The following is a 14,493-nucleotide window of genomic DNA, read 5'->3' as shown; positions in this document are numbered from 1 at the left end:
AGATAAAGAACATGTTATAAAGATGTGATTCAAACTGTGTGTGTTCACATTTCATTGTATCATAGTCGGACTAAACCATTTGTTGTGAACTATTTCAGACACTATGTTTTAAGGTTCACCTTGGGGCATTTCTAAAACAATCAGGAGTGTATCAAGTACCTGTTCATTTAAAACCCCAGCCCACACCAAAATGATGCCTACCTGGAGGGGGGTTTAAATAGACACTGTTACAGGTCAGAAGTTTCTTAATGAACTGGAAATATTCCAGGCTGTATTGCATTCTGTTGTGCATGAACTGGACGTTCTGCTTTCGGACGCTGCACTCGATGACGCTGGGCATCTTGACCTGATTTGGTTTGTTAGAGATGGTCAGCTCAGAGATGTATTTGACAAGCTCGCTGTCCTTGTCCAGTGAGTCCATTCGCTCATAGAAAAGGATGTAGGCATTCCACCAACGCTTTTGCCTCCTGTACGACATCCTCTTCATCATGTGGTCAAACACCTCGCCCATGTACTCCCCTCCAAAGCACTGATTCTTCATTTCCTCTTCATCATCCATTTTGCATTCAGTCACGTCGCCGTCATCAAATTTATACCAGCGGTTCTTTTCTCCGTCACCCCCGTTTCTCTGGATGATGTAGGAGTAGTAGTGTCCGCCGCTGGCCTGGCCTGAGTGGACCAGCACTCCTACCAGACGGTACTTAGAGCTGCCTGGAGGTGTGGGTTCAGAGGGCTCGTTCTGCTGGATCACCTGGTTCTCCGGATTGACGTCGTCACCCTCCAACTTGGCCACACCAGCTACAGTGTATGGCTCCATGTCCAGCTCCCTGGGGAATTCAAAGTAGTCATTGAACTTGATGGCACACTCCCGCTCCCAGTCGTAGTCGAAGCGTTTCAGCTGGATGGCCAAGACTGGTGGCAACTTCTTGATCAGAAGCCGCTTCACTGTGTCCACCTGGCAAAATCAAAAAAATATTTGATTACCACTGAATTTACCAAAAATGTCTTCTTAGGGCTACCACACATATACGTCATACTTACTTTCTTATTACATTTCTCACAGTGATAGGCGTTTGCTCCCTCCAGCAGATCTCCTTTAACATATTGCTCCATGGAGTCCAGCAGGTTCTGGTGGTTTCTGATGTCTACATTCAATGTAGTGAATGACTCCTCACATTCATACCTGCAACAGAAATGTTATTTAAATAAAAACAAAATTGACATTTTTTAAAAGAATCAAATTAATTCACTCTATATCCACTCACCTGTGGGGACATCCTTGACAGATTTTTTGGTCGGCAAAAGATCCTCCAAGGACTTTACTGAGCATTGCAGGGTGGCCAAGAGCTTTCAGGGCTTCATCCAGACTATCCACCAAAGAGTTGAAGAATTCCAGAGCATCATGCTGCTCCCGCAGGTTCACAGGTTCACCCCACAACCTGCAAGGGTCCGAAACATGAATTTAAATCTTTCTTTTGATTAAAAGAAAAACAGAAAATCACATGACAGCATGATGTGGAACATACCGGAACTGCTTCCAGAATCCTCTGGGAACATAGTACTGCAGTCTGGATGACGCTAAATGGCCAAAGATGACCTGCAGGTGGCGTAGAACCCCAATATTGTACTCTTTCCTGTCCTCTGACTTGCTGGAAGGCTTGTCATCGAACTGATGGTGATAGCTGAACACCTCATCACGAGGATCTACGTTACTCTGAGAAAATGTGATGATGAAAAAATGAAATAACATCTCACAATATGGACAGGTTTTAATAATTTTTTTACTCATGTCATTAAATTGTCATCTTTAAAGTTATCCTTTGCCCTCTACACGGCTTACGAGTCTGGAGGTTGCAACTTTGCCAGTCACTAAACTGAGAAATGGTGAACAAACTCTATTGAGTAAAATAATTATTCCAGCAAAGTAGATACCAATACAGACAAACAGAATGATACCTCATTCTCCTGCTTCTCATCCCCTGACATGTCATCATCCACATCAGTGCCTGTGCCCTCAATGGCCAGAATGCCATTACGAATGGGAGGGATCATGTACAACTGCTGGATGACAGAGTTCATATAACAGGTAGCACCGGCATTCTTCAGGCCAACAAAGCCCTTGTTGGGCCGCGGTCCCACTGGAGGCAAATACTCCCACTCTGTCAACGTTTCACAACCTAGACAGGCCAAAGAATAGAACATTTACACTAACAAATGATTCGCAGATTTGACAATGCAATTAAAATGTTAAACAGGCCAAACTGCTATCTCCATACCCAAGTAGTACATGTCAGTTAACGTGTCCACTATTTGTTTGAGATTGCGAACACAACCCACTGCCAGCGCCACCAGGAGCTCAAAGCCAGCGTTGATGGAAGCAGGAGTACTGCACACTGGGATGGCCTGCTCTGTGGGAAACTCCCCACTCTTCATGTACTGCAAGTAAACATTGGATGCTGGGAAAATGAAATCGTCAATCAGCTCCTAAAAGAAAATAAGAGAAAAAATACTTTGTTATTTCAAAGACGAAACTTTTTTTTTTTTTTTTTTGTATATGGTATAACTCATGTACCTTAATGAGATTTGCGCCTCCCTTCTCACAGCCAATGTAATATTTCTTCTCTGGTGTCTGAAAGGCCAGAAGTTCTTTGGTGACACCAAGGTGTCCCTCCAGAATGGTCTCCTCAACGCCAGTCTCACCCGTCCTCTTTACCTCATCCTAGGAGATATACATCTGTACTATTAAGCACACACAGGAAATGACAGAGAAAAAAAAACCCCAAAGTCATTCTTAATTAGAACTTTTACCCTTATCCGTTTTAGCCAGTCAATCTCATTGTTAAGCAGCACTTCAGCATTTGGCAGGTTGATGTTGCTGTTGTAGGCGTAGTTCAGCAGATGCCTGAGTAAAGTGAAGTAATCCCCTGCATATTTGGCTCGTTCCTTGGCTGTACTCTGGAAAAAGGCAACATAGAACAGACACTTGTCAATAGGATGGTTTTGGTTTTGGCAGAGCGTTGCCTTTATTTTCTTACAACATTCTGTGCATAGTTTTCCAGGTCAGATATTTTGCTTTTTTCATATTACAACAATGCCCTCCTTTTTTCTCCAGCTTTCTATATCAGTGTATAGGAAGCACTGCACTCACCCCTAGCACAGTAAAGAGGAGGGTGATGAAAAAGAGCAGAGGTCGATGACCCATGCAACACCTAGTTGCCATCAAGAAGAACTGCTCCTGTGCCATCTGACGGACAGATCTGTCAAAGCACAATTTAAAGTCAACATAATTTACCTAAAATGGCATTTAAAATAAACATTATGATGTTGTCTTCACCATGTCAGTTACATTATCAATGGTTATAAAATCTGTTTTAAAATTAAATACATCTACATACTTGCTATGGCAGTGTAGCAGCAGGTCTATGATGAAGGTCTGCCAGGCTTTCTCTTTACTCAGTGTGTCCAAAGCCGTGGGCATAAGAGCAAAACATAACGTCATAACTTCCAGGGCTTCGCAACAAACTTGCTCATCTTCCCCATCTGGCTCCTTTGCCGCATTTGTCTAATGAGAAAGGAAAACATCCAACTTATGAATAAAATACTGTGCTTTAAGTAAACAAAGATGAACAATTGAGTTTTACTATCTTTCTTCTAAGGTTTACACACTTCTAATGTATTTGTCCAACTTATTTAATTGGCAAACCTCTTCTAAATAAACCCCAGAAGTAAAACAAACACGTTACCTTTTCATAGATCTTGCTGATTTCTTCATTGGAGCTGAATACCAGTTGCACGGTACCACAACCAGAAGCCCATACTATTTTCTGTACGGCTCGAATCACGCATATATCAGGAAGGTACTTTGATGCCTGAAAGAAATTCTTAAAAAAAAAAAAAAAAAGTGGCTTTAGGCAAAATATTTAATCCAAACTTAGTAACAAAGATCGAATTGACAGGTTGTCATTTCAATTTTTCTGTGCCACTGGTTGAGTTTATTTACATTTTTTGTTACCTCATCAGAGATCTGCTGAGCCAGGCGAATAGCTACATTACGCAACATGCACTCAGAGGCGGGGTTGGGGATGTTTTGCAGGGCACTCTGGAGGACCAAAGCCTGATCATGAGTGGCCTGGTTAATCTGTGGACATGAGAGTGTACATATAGGTAATGACATGCCAGCATTCCGGCACCCAAATGTGAGGGGACTTGTTATTCAAGTATGTCCATGAACAACTGCTGTGTGTAGACAAACCGGAGAGACAGGAATGTTTCCCTCAGCGTTGGGTTGACAGGCCTCTGCCACAGCCTTAACATGTCCGAAGCCCACAGAAGTCAGGAGGAGCTTGGCGATTTTCAGCGCGTTGAGATAAGCTCCACGCCTCGTCTCCATATCTGCTGTCGGAAGAAAGTTGTTCCTGGTGAGCATGCTCAAAACTAGAGGCAGCCCACCACTCTTAAGGAAGTTGTACTGGAAATCACTGGCATCTTCGCCCAGAGTGGCACTGGCTGGCATCAGCAAAGCATATACAACCTGGAGAACCAACAAAAATCATGTAAAACATCTTAAACATTTTAATGGAAAATGGTGGTTTGCTTCTGACATTACGATCAAAAAGACAATGTTAAAGATAAGCAATCTCTCACCTCAATGAGGTAGAGCACTTGTGAAGGTGATGGGCCGAAGAAGCGAGAGTCCAGCGAAGGACTAAGGCTGTTCTCTCCAAGTTTAGCATGGTCCAGACACACAGCCCTCAGATTCTCTACTGTAGTGTTATCTGAAAACAAAGACAAATTAGTTGTTACTTTTGCCAGTGTGTGTGCAAGAAATAATTTACATTTCTCTGAAGTTAGAAAGGTAAACAAAAAGATGCGGCTGATCATATCTACCTGGAGGCATGAGCTTCATAAGAACTCGAGCTCCGTCTCTTAGTAGAGGCATGTTGAGGTTGCAGCCAAGGTCAGCCACCTGCCACAGGAAGGAGATGTAGCGCAGGTGCAGTGACATGATCTGTAAAAAAAAATGCAAAAGAGTCAGAAGTCCTGAGGCCGTTCCTTTCAGTGATAGATGTCACTTTTAAAATCATTTTTAATTTCTACACCCTTGGCCATCTATTAACCTGTCTAACAGAAATAAATAGTTGGGCAATAGACTCACCACACCAGGAAGACAGCTCTCCACCTCAGGGTTAGGCCCATCGCTATAGTGGTTTCCGTGGTTACCAGGGGAGCCAGTGGATGAGTCAGAGGAGCTGTCAGGGCTTGAGGGCATGTTGGCACTCACTTGTGTGAGCTTGGCTGTAATCAGCTGTTAAAAAAGATTTAAGTTAGAGTTAATGGGAAAAGAACTAGACACTGTGTACATGACCTTATTGGTACTTTATGCAAGCGTCAAATGATTGGTTTTGATGAGGACAGACAGGTTGGTGAACAACAAAGAGAATTACATATTTGTAAAAAACAGAAAAATCTCACCGTCTTGTCCTTCAAATTAAGCTGCCCAATCAGCTTTCTGTCATCAGCAGGATCAACAACCTCTCCACCAATGAAGAGCTCTATCTTAGTATGTGCAGCATTCGCTTTGATCCTGTTTAGAATACCCCGCCGAACTGAGCCAATTGTGTCATTGGTATGTGACCAGATATCCAGGTCATCCACCTGACGACCCTGGTTGGGGAACCGGACGATCAATGTGATGTGTTTACCACGGAAAGCCCTGCAGCAGAAATAAAGACAGTGGATGGAAAAATGTTAGCCCAAAGATTTTGTTCATATTCAATGGATGCTTAAAATCAAGAATTACTGATGCCCATGTTTCATGGTGTTTATCTCATCACCTGGACATTGGCAGTATAGTCCTCTCTTCATGGTAGTCGCTGTCACACTCATTAATATACTCCTTGAGCACTGTGAGAACTCGCACCATGCGGATGGCCTCCTGCCGGGCGCAGTTGATGCTGTCCTTGTCTCCGTCCAACACGCACAGTGTGTCATAGGATGCCTTCAGACGGTCAAAACATGACTGGATGAAATCTTCATGAATTTCAACCTAAAAAGGTAAAAAGACAAAAACACATTATTAGACTGTGTTATTGCAGCAAAGAGACGACTTGAAATTATTGAATGGAAGACCTGACCTGATTGACTTGCAGTTTTGGTCCGAGGTTGGTATAGATCTCTTTCAGCAGGTCTATTGCACGGTTGGCAATGTCATCATTTCCTTGAATTACCACCTATTTAAAGGCAAATATGTGTTATAATGAGACAGCAACAGATCAGAACTTTTTGGTGTTAGAGATATCAAATTTCACTCAAGATTTTAAAAATGTAATATTTATAGGTGTAATCATTGTAGAAGTATGAGAACATTCTATGACAAATCTTAAATAATTTGAGACACTATCTGAATGCTGAATATTATCTGTTTTTTACAGAACAGATAATAAGACAATGACCATACAACTAAAAACAAATGCAGGGCCAAAAAGTTCCAGGACCAGTAAAAATAATATATTTTTTTAAGAAAATAAAGCTCTTTCTCCTTCCACTCTCCATGTAAATCTGTGCAGGTTTTTGAAAAGCAATGTTTTAGGGGATTTTTTTTTGCACTAGGTCACAACCCCTTTTTTTACAGTCCTTTTACATTTGTGAAAAAAAAATGTATTTTTTAAATTGTTGATTTTTGAAGGATGAAAACCTAGATCAAATACAAAGTCCAATGCTTGACAAACATCATACAATTATGTTTTTGTTTTTAAAATTGTTTAAAATCTTAGCAGCTTTTAATTGTCTTAGTTTTAAATTACCTTGTCTAACTTCTCCAGAATCCACATTAAATTCACCAAACCTTCAGAAATAACCAACTGACCGTCAGTTAAACAGATTTTACTGACCTTGAGGTTGTAGGAGACTCACATCACTTTTATAAATGGGCTCTACATTTGTCTCAATCCACAAACAAGAAAAAACATTTGTTTCTGTGCTCCAGCTGCAAAAAAAATCTTCTCACCCTCCAGAGGTAGTCCAAGCCAATTAGTTCCAGGTCATCCATCATGTAGGCCCGGCGCTTTGCAACCAGCTTGCCCTCCCTGCAGTTGACTGCCTTGAAAAACCTCTCAAAGCACTTCATTCCATTCTCTGTCAGCAGAGATGGGTCCAACTGCAACACATTGTTCTCAAAGAAGTCCTTATTGATGTCCGGATCCAGGTCTGGCTCGTCCCCCATGAGTTTTGAGTACCTAATGAGGTGATGGGAAAGCAGTGCAGCATTCGGTAAATAACATGCATGCTACACAAAGTAAGCTAATTAATACTGGACCAAGGCAAGATAATTAAATTAACTTTACCATTTGAAACATGCCTCACGGTCACAGAGAAACACAGCATTCTCGGCCAGGCACTTCCAGATCTGCTTGGCCTGAGGGGCACAGAGCCACAACTGACCATCTTTTAGAAGAAACCTAAAAAAAAAAAAAAAAGAACAATCATGGTATAGAGTTTAGAGGAACATATCAATAACGAGCAAGAAGTAAGCCACAAACTTGTATCAAGCACAAATATAGGAGACAAATATAAAAAAATTCCTTGACTCTTTTATGGAACCATTTGCAAGTGTAAGGTTGTTTTAAATTAAATTTTACCTCAGGAAGTTGAGCCGTTCCTGTACTTCCTGAACATGGCTGTACCGGCTTCCTGGTCTGACTGTCTGGGGGTCAAACTCTGCTTGTTCCTCTGAAAAACCACAAATATAAAAAGTTACTATGGAAACATATGGTTTAATTTGAATACATTTGAGAATACACATTTACAGAAGAATTTTACAGATACAGATACATTTCTATCTGCATTTACCTACGAGGCCCATCAACACTTGTGGAAAAAGATGAGGCTCTCATTATTACCTGACAACACAATGACAATGTCCTGTAGTCTTCCTCTAGCGTTATTCATGTCATTAGTACTTAGTGTTGCAAACTTTGAACAACTTGGAACTTTGCTCAATATTTTACTGTAGGTGGGGATGAAGTGAGAAGACACTGGAGACATTTTGACCACAAGTTCACTAGAGGAATTGTTTTTTTAAAGTACAACTTGCTACCAGAAAGTACTGTTGTCAGCAGTCAAACTAAATCAGAACAAAACAGTCAAATTCTGATACAAATATTCTGTCAGCTTGGCTTCACATACATTAGAATTTCTCCATATTGGTGTTTTACTGGTGCTGTAAAATGTCTAACTTAGCACACAGGTTAAAATAGATAGCAAAAACTGCACAAGTACCTTTGGAGAACTGCCTCATGGTCTCCATGTAGGCGGAGAGGTTCTCAGCCACCAGTGTCACCAGAGCATGGTTATGCTGCAGCTGGTTGATCAGGTCATGTCGATAAAAGACGTGAGGGCTTCTCTGGGTTTGACTGAAAACAAACAGCAGGAGCAATTGTTGCAATGCAAACAGAGAACTAAAAAAAAAGTGAAAGCGAATTTGACATTATATTTACTCAACCTGTGATTGAGGAAACATAGCATGGCTGATTTATCATTTGTTGCCGTCAGAGAGACACGAACAAAGCAGCTTTTCAGTGTTTTTTCTGTGTACCGTTTCAGGCACATCATAGAACAACCAGCACAAGAAGCTAAATTGAAGAAAGGACATTTCCCGCCTTGTTTCCACACAATAGCTGTTCTCAACAACTTTAAACTGCATTACGCACTCGTTTAATATTAATATTGAAAAAAAAAACCAAACATCTGGGTGGCTGACGGGCAGGAGGAGCACATTGTCACTGTGATTTGCTGCACAGAACGACCAGTATGATGGAATTGTTCAGTCAGGGCAGAAGGTTTGAGGCCCCGTCACTGGGAGGCTAAAAAACAAATTTAAACCCATACTCGAATTTTATTATAATAAAAAATAAATAAAAAAAACACAATGATAAATGTCCCAAGATATCAATAAAGTAATAAAGGAGCTTGTACTTAACTTGGAATATTTGAGACAAAAACAGTATAAAAAGGGGAGCATGATGTTCATGTGTACATCCACGTAAAACATTTGTGCAATACAGTAAACTGGTGTGTAAATAAGTGGGTCAAAGGCATGAAATACCCATGATATTGACTTTTAGGAATTTAGGCTGAAAGGAGCGGACATTGAAATTAGGGACTTCATCTCAAAGGACAGTTCAGTTAATTGCATAGCCAACTTAATTGTCATTTTGTTTTATATAGCTTATTTCTATTTTCAAGTAGTTTTTAATTTATAGTGTCATGGCTGGTCTCCTGCCTTATTAGCTCCATAGATGGAGGACTTACAGCAGGCCCTTGATTGAAGAACTAGTCATTAGAGATGAAACCCAAAAAGAATTGCTTAAGCACATTCAGTGTCAGGATTTTTACCCTTTAAAAACAGTGTGATATACATTATAGATATGGCAAAGGAGAAGGTTGAGACTTGACGCAGCACAGAAGTAGACAGAACCCTGGAAATTAGCTCTCAACTTACCCCATTAAGTTTGCATGTATGTAAATTGGCATTTTCTTTCTGAAAAACAGGCATGTAAACTAGATGTTTTCTACGGTGAATAGAAAGTGCTGCTCATAACATGCAAAGACTAAAGTTAACATTGTAGTTAAGGCCCTGCTACCTGACCATTGAAATTTTAGGTAGTGCATATAACCAAAACCAACTGTCAACTTTTTTTTTAAATATTCAGGCAAAATTTAAAACATATTGATGTTATATTTGTCTGTTATAGTCAGAAACAGAAGTTGTACTTTTTTGCTGTGCATTTACTTTGTTATATTAGGCAGACATCAAGGGGTTTCACTAAGACAATAGAATACCTATGTACACGATTCAATCAGTACAATTAGTCATGTTTCAATAATACATTTTTATCCAACATAAACACAAACTCTTAGCTAAAACGTTAAATCTTTACTTTCTCGTCGATGTCTTACCTTAGATTTTGGGGAGCTTCTCCAAAGAGACTACAAATTTCTCTGATTTGCTTTAGAGCTGGAATCACCCATTTGTCATTGGTTCGAAGCTCCTCTATGAAACGATCAATCCACTGGATTTTCTGTGTGTCTCTGTCCTGTGAATAAAATATAAAAAATCAACTATAGCTGTCAAAGGCATTGGTCGATTCATTCTCAAGTTTCTGTTTATAAATCTAATCCCACTCCCACATTTACCTGAGAGCAACTATAATCCAGTATCTTAATGTGGGCACTAAGAGCCTGGTCCATAATATCTACAGGCACATCATCACTGTGTGCCAGGTTCCACAACAGGTTGAGGACCTTGTGAGCCATCACGCCATCCTTATCATCCTCAGCCAACCGCCGGATTAGCTCCAACAGTTTTTCACGCTGTTTCTTGCTGGCATTGGTCCAGCTCGCCTGCAAAGATTAGAGAACAAAATTTCACAGATGTTACAAAGCAACTGCAGTGTTGTCAAAGGAAAACTTTTACAAAATATTTCTATTATCAGTGTGTTACCTTGAAGCAGTCAAAAAGGTGATCGAGTTGCTCAGGAGAGAAGTCCCACGCCAACTTCGCAAGGAGATCATGGACATTTTTCACAATAGCTTCATGTTTACCAGCCTGCAGGTAAACATAACAAAACCACTTTTTAGGTAACTAAATATTAATGGGGTACATCTTATCTTATGTGTACATTTCTATTAAAGTTTCATATACTTTTGGTCAAGTTTAAGCATTGCATTATATGATACAACTCAATGCACACTCAAAATAGTAATTTTAGCCCACAGTCTCCTCAAACTCCTGTTATCATACTCAGCAGAATCATTAGCATATAACCTATAAAGAGCTAACTGGAGCTAAATGCAGTGTCTCCTCTTTGTAATAAAACACAATTATTAAGTTACTTAAAACAAGCTGAGCTGAAGTAGCTGAGGACACAGGAGAGGCAGCAAGCATCGGGCTAAAAACAGTAGCAGGGTGGATATTTAACAGGTTGGATAGTTCAGCGGGAGTTTGAAAAGTGCAAAAGGTTCCCAGTAAACAAAATCAGTAAAATGTCAATAAGTGACAAAACCAGAAAGTTGTAGCCTTAATTTCTGAACTTGGTACATCTGATTACCACAAACGGATATAACATACCACAATTGTTTTTTAGGCGACAGGTCCCCAATCAAAAAGGCAACAGTTTATGAATTTACTAAAATCCTTCAAAAAATAAATTTGTTAGAAATCCCGTAATTGTCTTGTTAACGGCAGAGTACCTGTGCAGCCCAGATGTTATCCAGATCCTGCATTGTAAGAGCTTTTTCTTTAATGACGAAGCGAAGGATCTTCTCCAGTTTCTCGACATACTGCGGCTGGTGCAAACTGTCTCTGAGCACAATGGACAGGATGTGGTTCTGCTGGATCCACTCCTGAAGTAGTTCAATGCAACAAGGAAATGTTGAGAGATGGGAGAAAAAAAAAACAAAAACATTCTTTCCTTTCAATCACAAAAAGGTACATGGCTGTGGTGAGTTTACCGCCATGCGCTCTGCAGTCAGCCATTCCTCCTCTTCAGGGTTATGCCGGTGAGTGTAATAGGACACACTGGATATCACCTTGTTTACTTCATTTAGTGCATTCATTTTCCCATTAAAAGAAGAAATTTGTAATAACCTGGTGATAAAGAATAGTTAACAATAAATACACGTATATAATACCAATATAAATATATATATATATATATAAAGATTATTTCTACTCACCTAAGAATCATTTTTAACCTAAAAATCTCTAAATTCTTCACTGTTTCCTCCTGCCCTGGAACACGTGAAGCCAGATTCTTCAGAGACTTGATTATCATGGACAGTGCGTCGTTTTTGGCTTCATTCTTGGCCTCTTTCTTGAGCTCCTCGTCTGTTAGATTCTCTAGAAACTGGGGAACCATCTCAATGACTGGAAGAAAGTACTTCTTTACCGTGTGCAATGTGAGGAACTCGTAACACTGGCCAAAAGGCCTGTAAAGAAAAAGAAAACAGAAAAATCAGCCAATGTGTACTTGAAATATGACCACTGCACAGAGTACTGACAAGGAATTCAAAATCTTTGGGAAAGCCTGGTGAAGATGGGTTAAAAAGAAGACACCACAAATCTCACTTGATAAGTGCAGCGATGATCTGGACATTCAGTGCTTCGCCACTCATGAAGCGATCGTGCAAAATTTGAAACCCGTTTAACGTGCCAAATTTATTTATTAAGTCCACCAGCCAGCCCTGGGAAGAGGGAAGAACAAGAGGTACAAATGAGAATGGGTTTTACAAAATCAGATTAAAGGCTAGAACACAGAGGGGAAAAAAAACCTTCTAGGTCACAAAGTAACTGAGAAAAAGAAGGTGACAACAACAATGCGAGCATCTGTCTTAATTGCTGCACAGTGGAACCCTCAGTTGTCCTGGCCCTCCTGCCAACAGAGGCAGACAGGCGAGTGGAGCACTGTTCAAACTGACACAGTGCCTACACTATAGCCATCAATCTTTCACAAGAAAATTCTTACTCCCTGGTATTTCCAACTTCAACTTTCTGAAACAAGCATCAAGTGTCTTATGAGCAGTGAGTTCCATGTTTTATTACCAGCATACTTCTAAAAAGTTGTTTAAAGTCAAAACGACCCTGGGAAAAAACAACAACTATGAGCTATTCAGTGGAGTTTGACTACATAAATGTAAGACATTATGAATGATCTCCAGAGGAAGAAAACACTGCTTTGTAGGCCTTGTCCTGACGATGTGATCAAAGAAGAATAGCAGTTCTTGTTTGCTTTTTATAAATGTTAAAAACCCCACCCCACAAAAGCCATTAAAAAGGAAATTGTGTGAGAAGATGAGATGGTAATTTTTCAACAGATCTTTTACCTTAGGGGAACGTGGGTCTGGTGGTCGGGCAAAGAGCTCGTCGTCAGCCAGCTGGGCTCCGGCAGGGACTGTCTCCGAGGGTCGTGTGCCGTTGTAGATGTGGAACTTGCAGTGAGGGTTTGTGGCCATGGCAAGAAGCTCTAGTAGAGGGAACCAGTCCTGAGAGAGCTTGGCCACACACAACTCAACCAACCGGTGTGTGTTATTGATGATACACCTCTGTAGGGCAGAAGTGTGTAGAGAAAAGAGTAAGAAAACAGTATAAAAGAAAGAAATTTGGCAAGATGGTATATCATTTTAATTTCTTATACTTATCACAAATTATAACATGTCCTCTAACTTTTATTCATGTCTCTGCAACTTTTTGAAGTTTGTATTCAGAGTGCTACCTCATATCATCTTCAGTTGTTTTGGTAGTTTTTGACATTTAGCAGTTTTGTTCTACTTTATGCATAATTCTTAACTAACCTTTATCTTGTTCGACTGTTTTTTGTCTTTCAATTGTCTTTTAACCTTTGCTAGCAAAACACAAGCTGACAAAACAGTAGTACAACTATCATGGTAACCTATGTTAACTGGTAACACTAGATACAAGTCAAGTCAGATCAAGTTACTCATCTGGTAAGTGGACAGTGTCAACAGATGCTGGTGGGTCATGTCACAGTAGATCATTTCACAGAACACATTAGATTTCAGATCTAATTAATAATTTAAAATATATATCAATTCAAATAGTGGTAAACAAACACCATTACAATCAGTATTAGCTGTAGCTGCTCTTATTGCATACTTTAACCGGTTTCCAGGACTGAATTTACCAGATGACTAATAAAGAAGACTGACTCAGATTTCCAGTAGAGCAAAATAAAACACAAAAGAATATTGCGCATGGGAAAGACATGTGTAAAGATCTGATTCATTTTTTCTAATTTGAAGCAACGGCAGCAGAAAGAAGAATACATCTTCTGTTCTCTTTTCCTAATGGTTTATTAGAAAACTATCCACAGATCAATTAGTCGCTACTGGTTGCTTCTAACAAACTGATGACAGATCACAAAACAAGAAAGAAGAAAACTCAATTATTAAGCAAGATTTAAGTGGGAATGTATGTGTTGGCTAGATAAGCAGAGTCAAATCAAAAACAAGCCAGGAATGGTCAGAGTAGACACAGGACTCTTGTTGGAACAGAAAAAGGGAACAAATTCCACATGGCTCTCTATGTCCAAAATTGAGCTTTTTCCGCTGTTATCCTTGTTTTTCATATTTATCTTTTATGGCACAAAATGCTTGGTCTTTTTTCTATTCGGAAAAAAACCCAAGACTTACATGAATCTCAAATTTCCAACCACTAACTGCCTCATCTGTCAGGATCTTTGTGAAGGAGATGGTCAGCCCGTCCCGGAAGAACCTCTGACATGCCTCGCATTTCACATCCAGTCCTGCAGAAAATAAACCAAACATTTAACTGCACTTTATACCATTTGACCAAATGCTGCACTGTAAAATAACAGACACACGTATGGGCATATCCATATAGCACCATTCAAAGATAGCCATGTACCGAGATGAAGGAGACTGCTAAGAGATTTAGTTCATTTTATGCAAAGATGG

The 14,493-nt window shown here is 40.0% G+C and overlaps 1 protein-coding gene across 10 annotated transcripts in view; it reads right to left on the bottom strand.

Moving 5' to 3' along the window:
- The window catches only part of usp9 (ubiquitin specific peptidase 9), a 34,072-nt gene that overhangs the window by 7,593 nt on the left and 11,986 nt on the right, over positions 1-14,493 (bottom strand). For 6 of the 10 annotated variants that reach the window (XM_017039908.2, XM_017039904.2, XM_025063663.1 and 3 more), the window contains exons 5-37: positions 14,209-14,321; positions 12,883-13,101; positions 12,128-12,243; positions 11,737-11,988; positions 11,512-11,647; positions 11,251-11,403; positions 10,502-10,606; positions 10,195-10,401; positions 9,958-10,094; positions 9,500-9,538; positions 8,278-8,411; positions 7,638-7,728; positions 7,344-7,457; positions 7,007-7,235; positions 6,135-6,230; positions 5,835-6,046; positions 5,473-5,713; positions 5,156-5,305; positions 4,888-5,008; positions 4,645-4,775; positions 4,253-4,531; positions 4,001-4,138; positions 3,744-3,881; positions 3,396-3,562; positions 3,149-3,257; positions 2,809-2,955; positions 2,573-2,719; positions 2,277-2,484; positions 1,957-2,177; positions 1,527-1,714; positions 1,266-1,439; positions 1,042-1,183; positions 202-955 (exon numbers count right to left, since the gene is read on the bottom strand). In XM_017039908.2, coding sequence (XP_016895397.1) covers positions 202-955; positions 1,042-1,183; positions 1,266-1,439; positions 1,527-1,714; positions 1,957-2,177; positions 2,277-2,484; positions 2,573-2,719; positions 2,809-2,955; positions 3,149-3,257; positions 3,396-3,562; positions 3,744-3,881; positions 4,001-4,138; positions 4,253-4,531; positions 4,645-4,775; positions 4,888-5,008; positions 5,156-5,305; positions 5,473-5,713; positions 5,835-6,046; positions 6,135-6,230; positions 7,007-7,235; positions 7,344-7,457; positions 7,638-7,728; positions 8,278-8,411; positions 9,500-9,538; positions 9,958-10,094; positions 10,195-10,401; positions 10,502-10,606; positions 11,251-11,403; positions 11,512-11,647; positions 11,737-11,988; positions 12,128-12,243; positions 12,883-13,101; positions 14,209-14,321 — 5,808 coding nt within the window. The remainder of the gene's footprint in view (positions 1-201; positions 956-1,041; positions 1,184-1,265; positions 1,440-1,526; positions 1,715-1,956; positions 2,178-2,276; positions 2,485-2,572; positions 2,720-2,808; positions 2,956-3,148; positions 3,258-3,395; positions 3,563-3,743; positions 3,882-4,000; positions 4,139-4,252; positions 4,532-4,644; positions 4,776-4,887; positions 5,009-5,155; positions 5,306-5,472; positions 5,714-5,834; positions 6,047-6,134; positions 6,231-7,006; positions 7,236-7,343; positions 7,458-7,637; positions 7,729-8,277; positions 8,412-9,499; positions 9,539-9,957; positions 10,095-10,194; positions 10,402-10,501; positions 10,607-11,250; positions 11,404-11,511; positions 11,648-11,736; positions 11,989-12,127; positions 12,244-12,882; positions 13,102-14,208; positions 14,322-14,493) is intronic. The other 4 variants (XM_025063666.1, XM_025063664.1, XM_025063662.1 and 1 more) reach the window with 3 other exon arrangements.

The sequence above is a fragment of the Cynoglossus semilaevis genome, chromosome 16 (genome assembly GCF_000523025.1).
Source record: "Cynoglossus semilaevis isolate Cse_v1.0 chromosome 16, Cse_v1.0, whole genome shotgun sequence".
Classification (NCBI taxonomy): domain Eukaryota; kingdom Metazoa; phylum Chordata; class Actinopteri; order Pleuronectiformes; family Cynoglossidae; genus Cynoglossus; species Cynoglossus semilaevis.
This window is presented reverse-complemented; position numbering and strand designations above follow the sequence as displayed.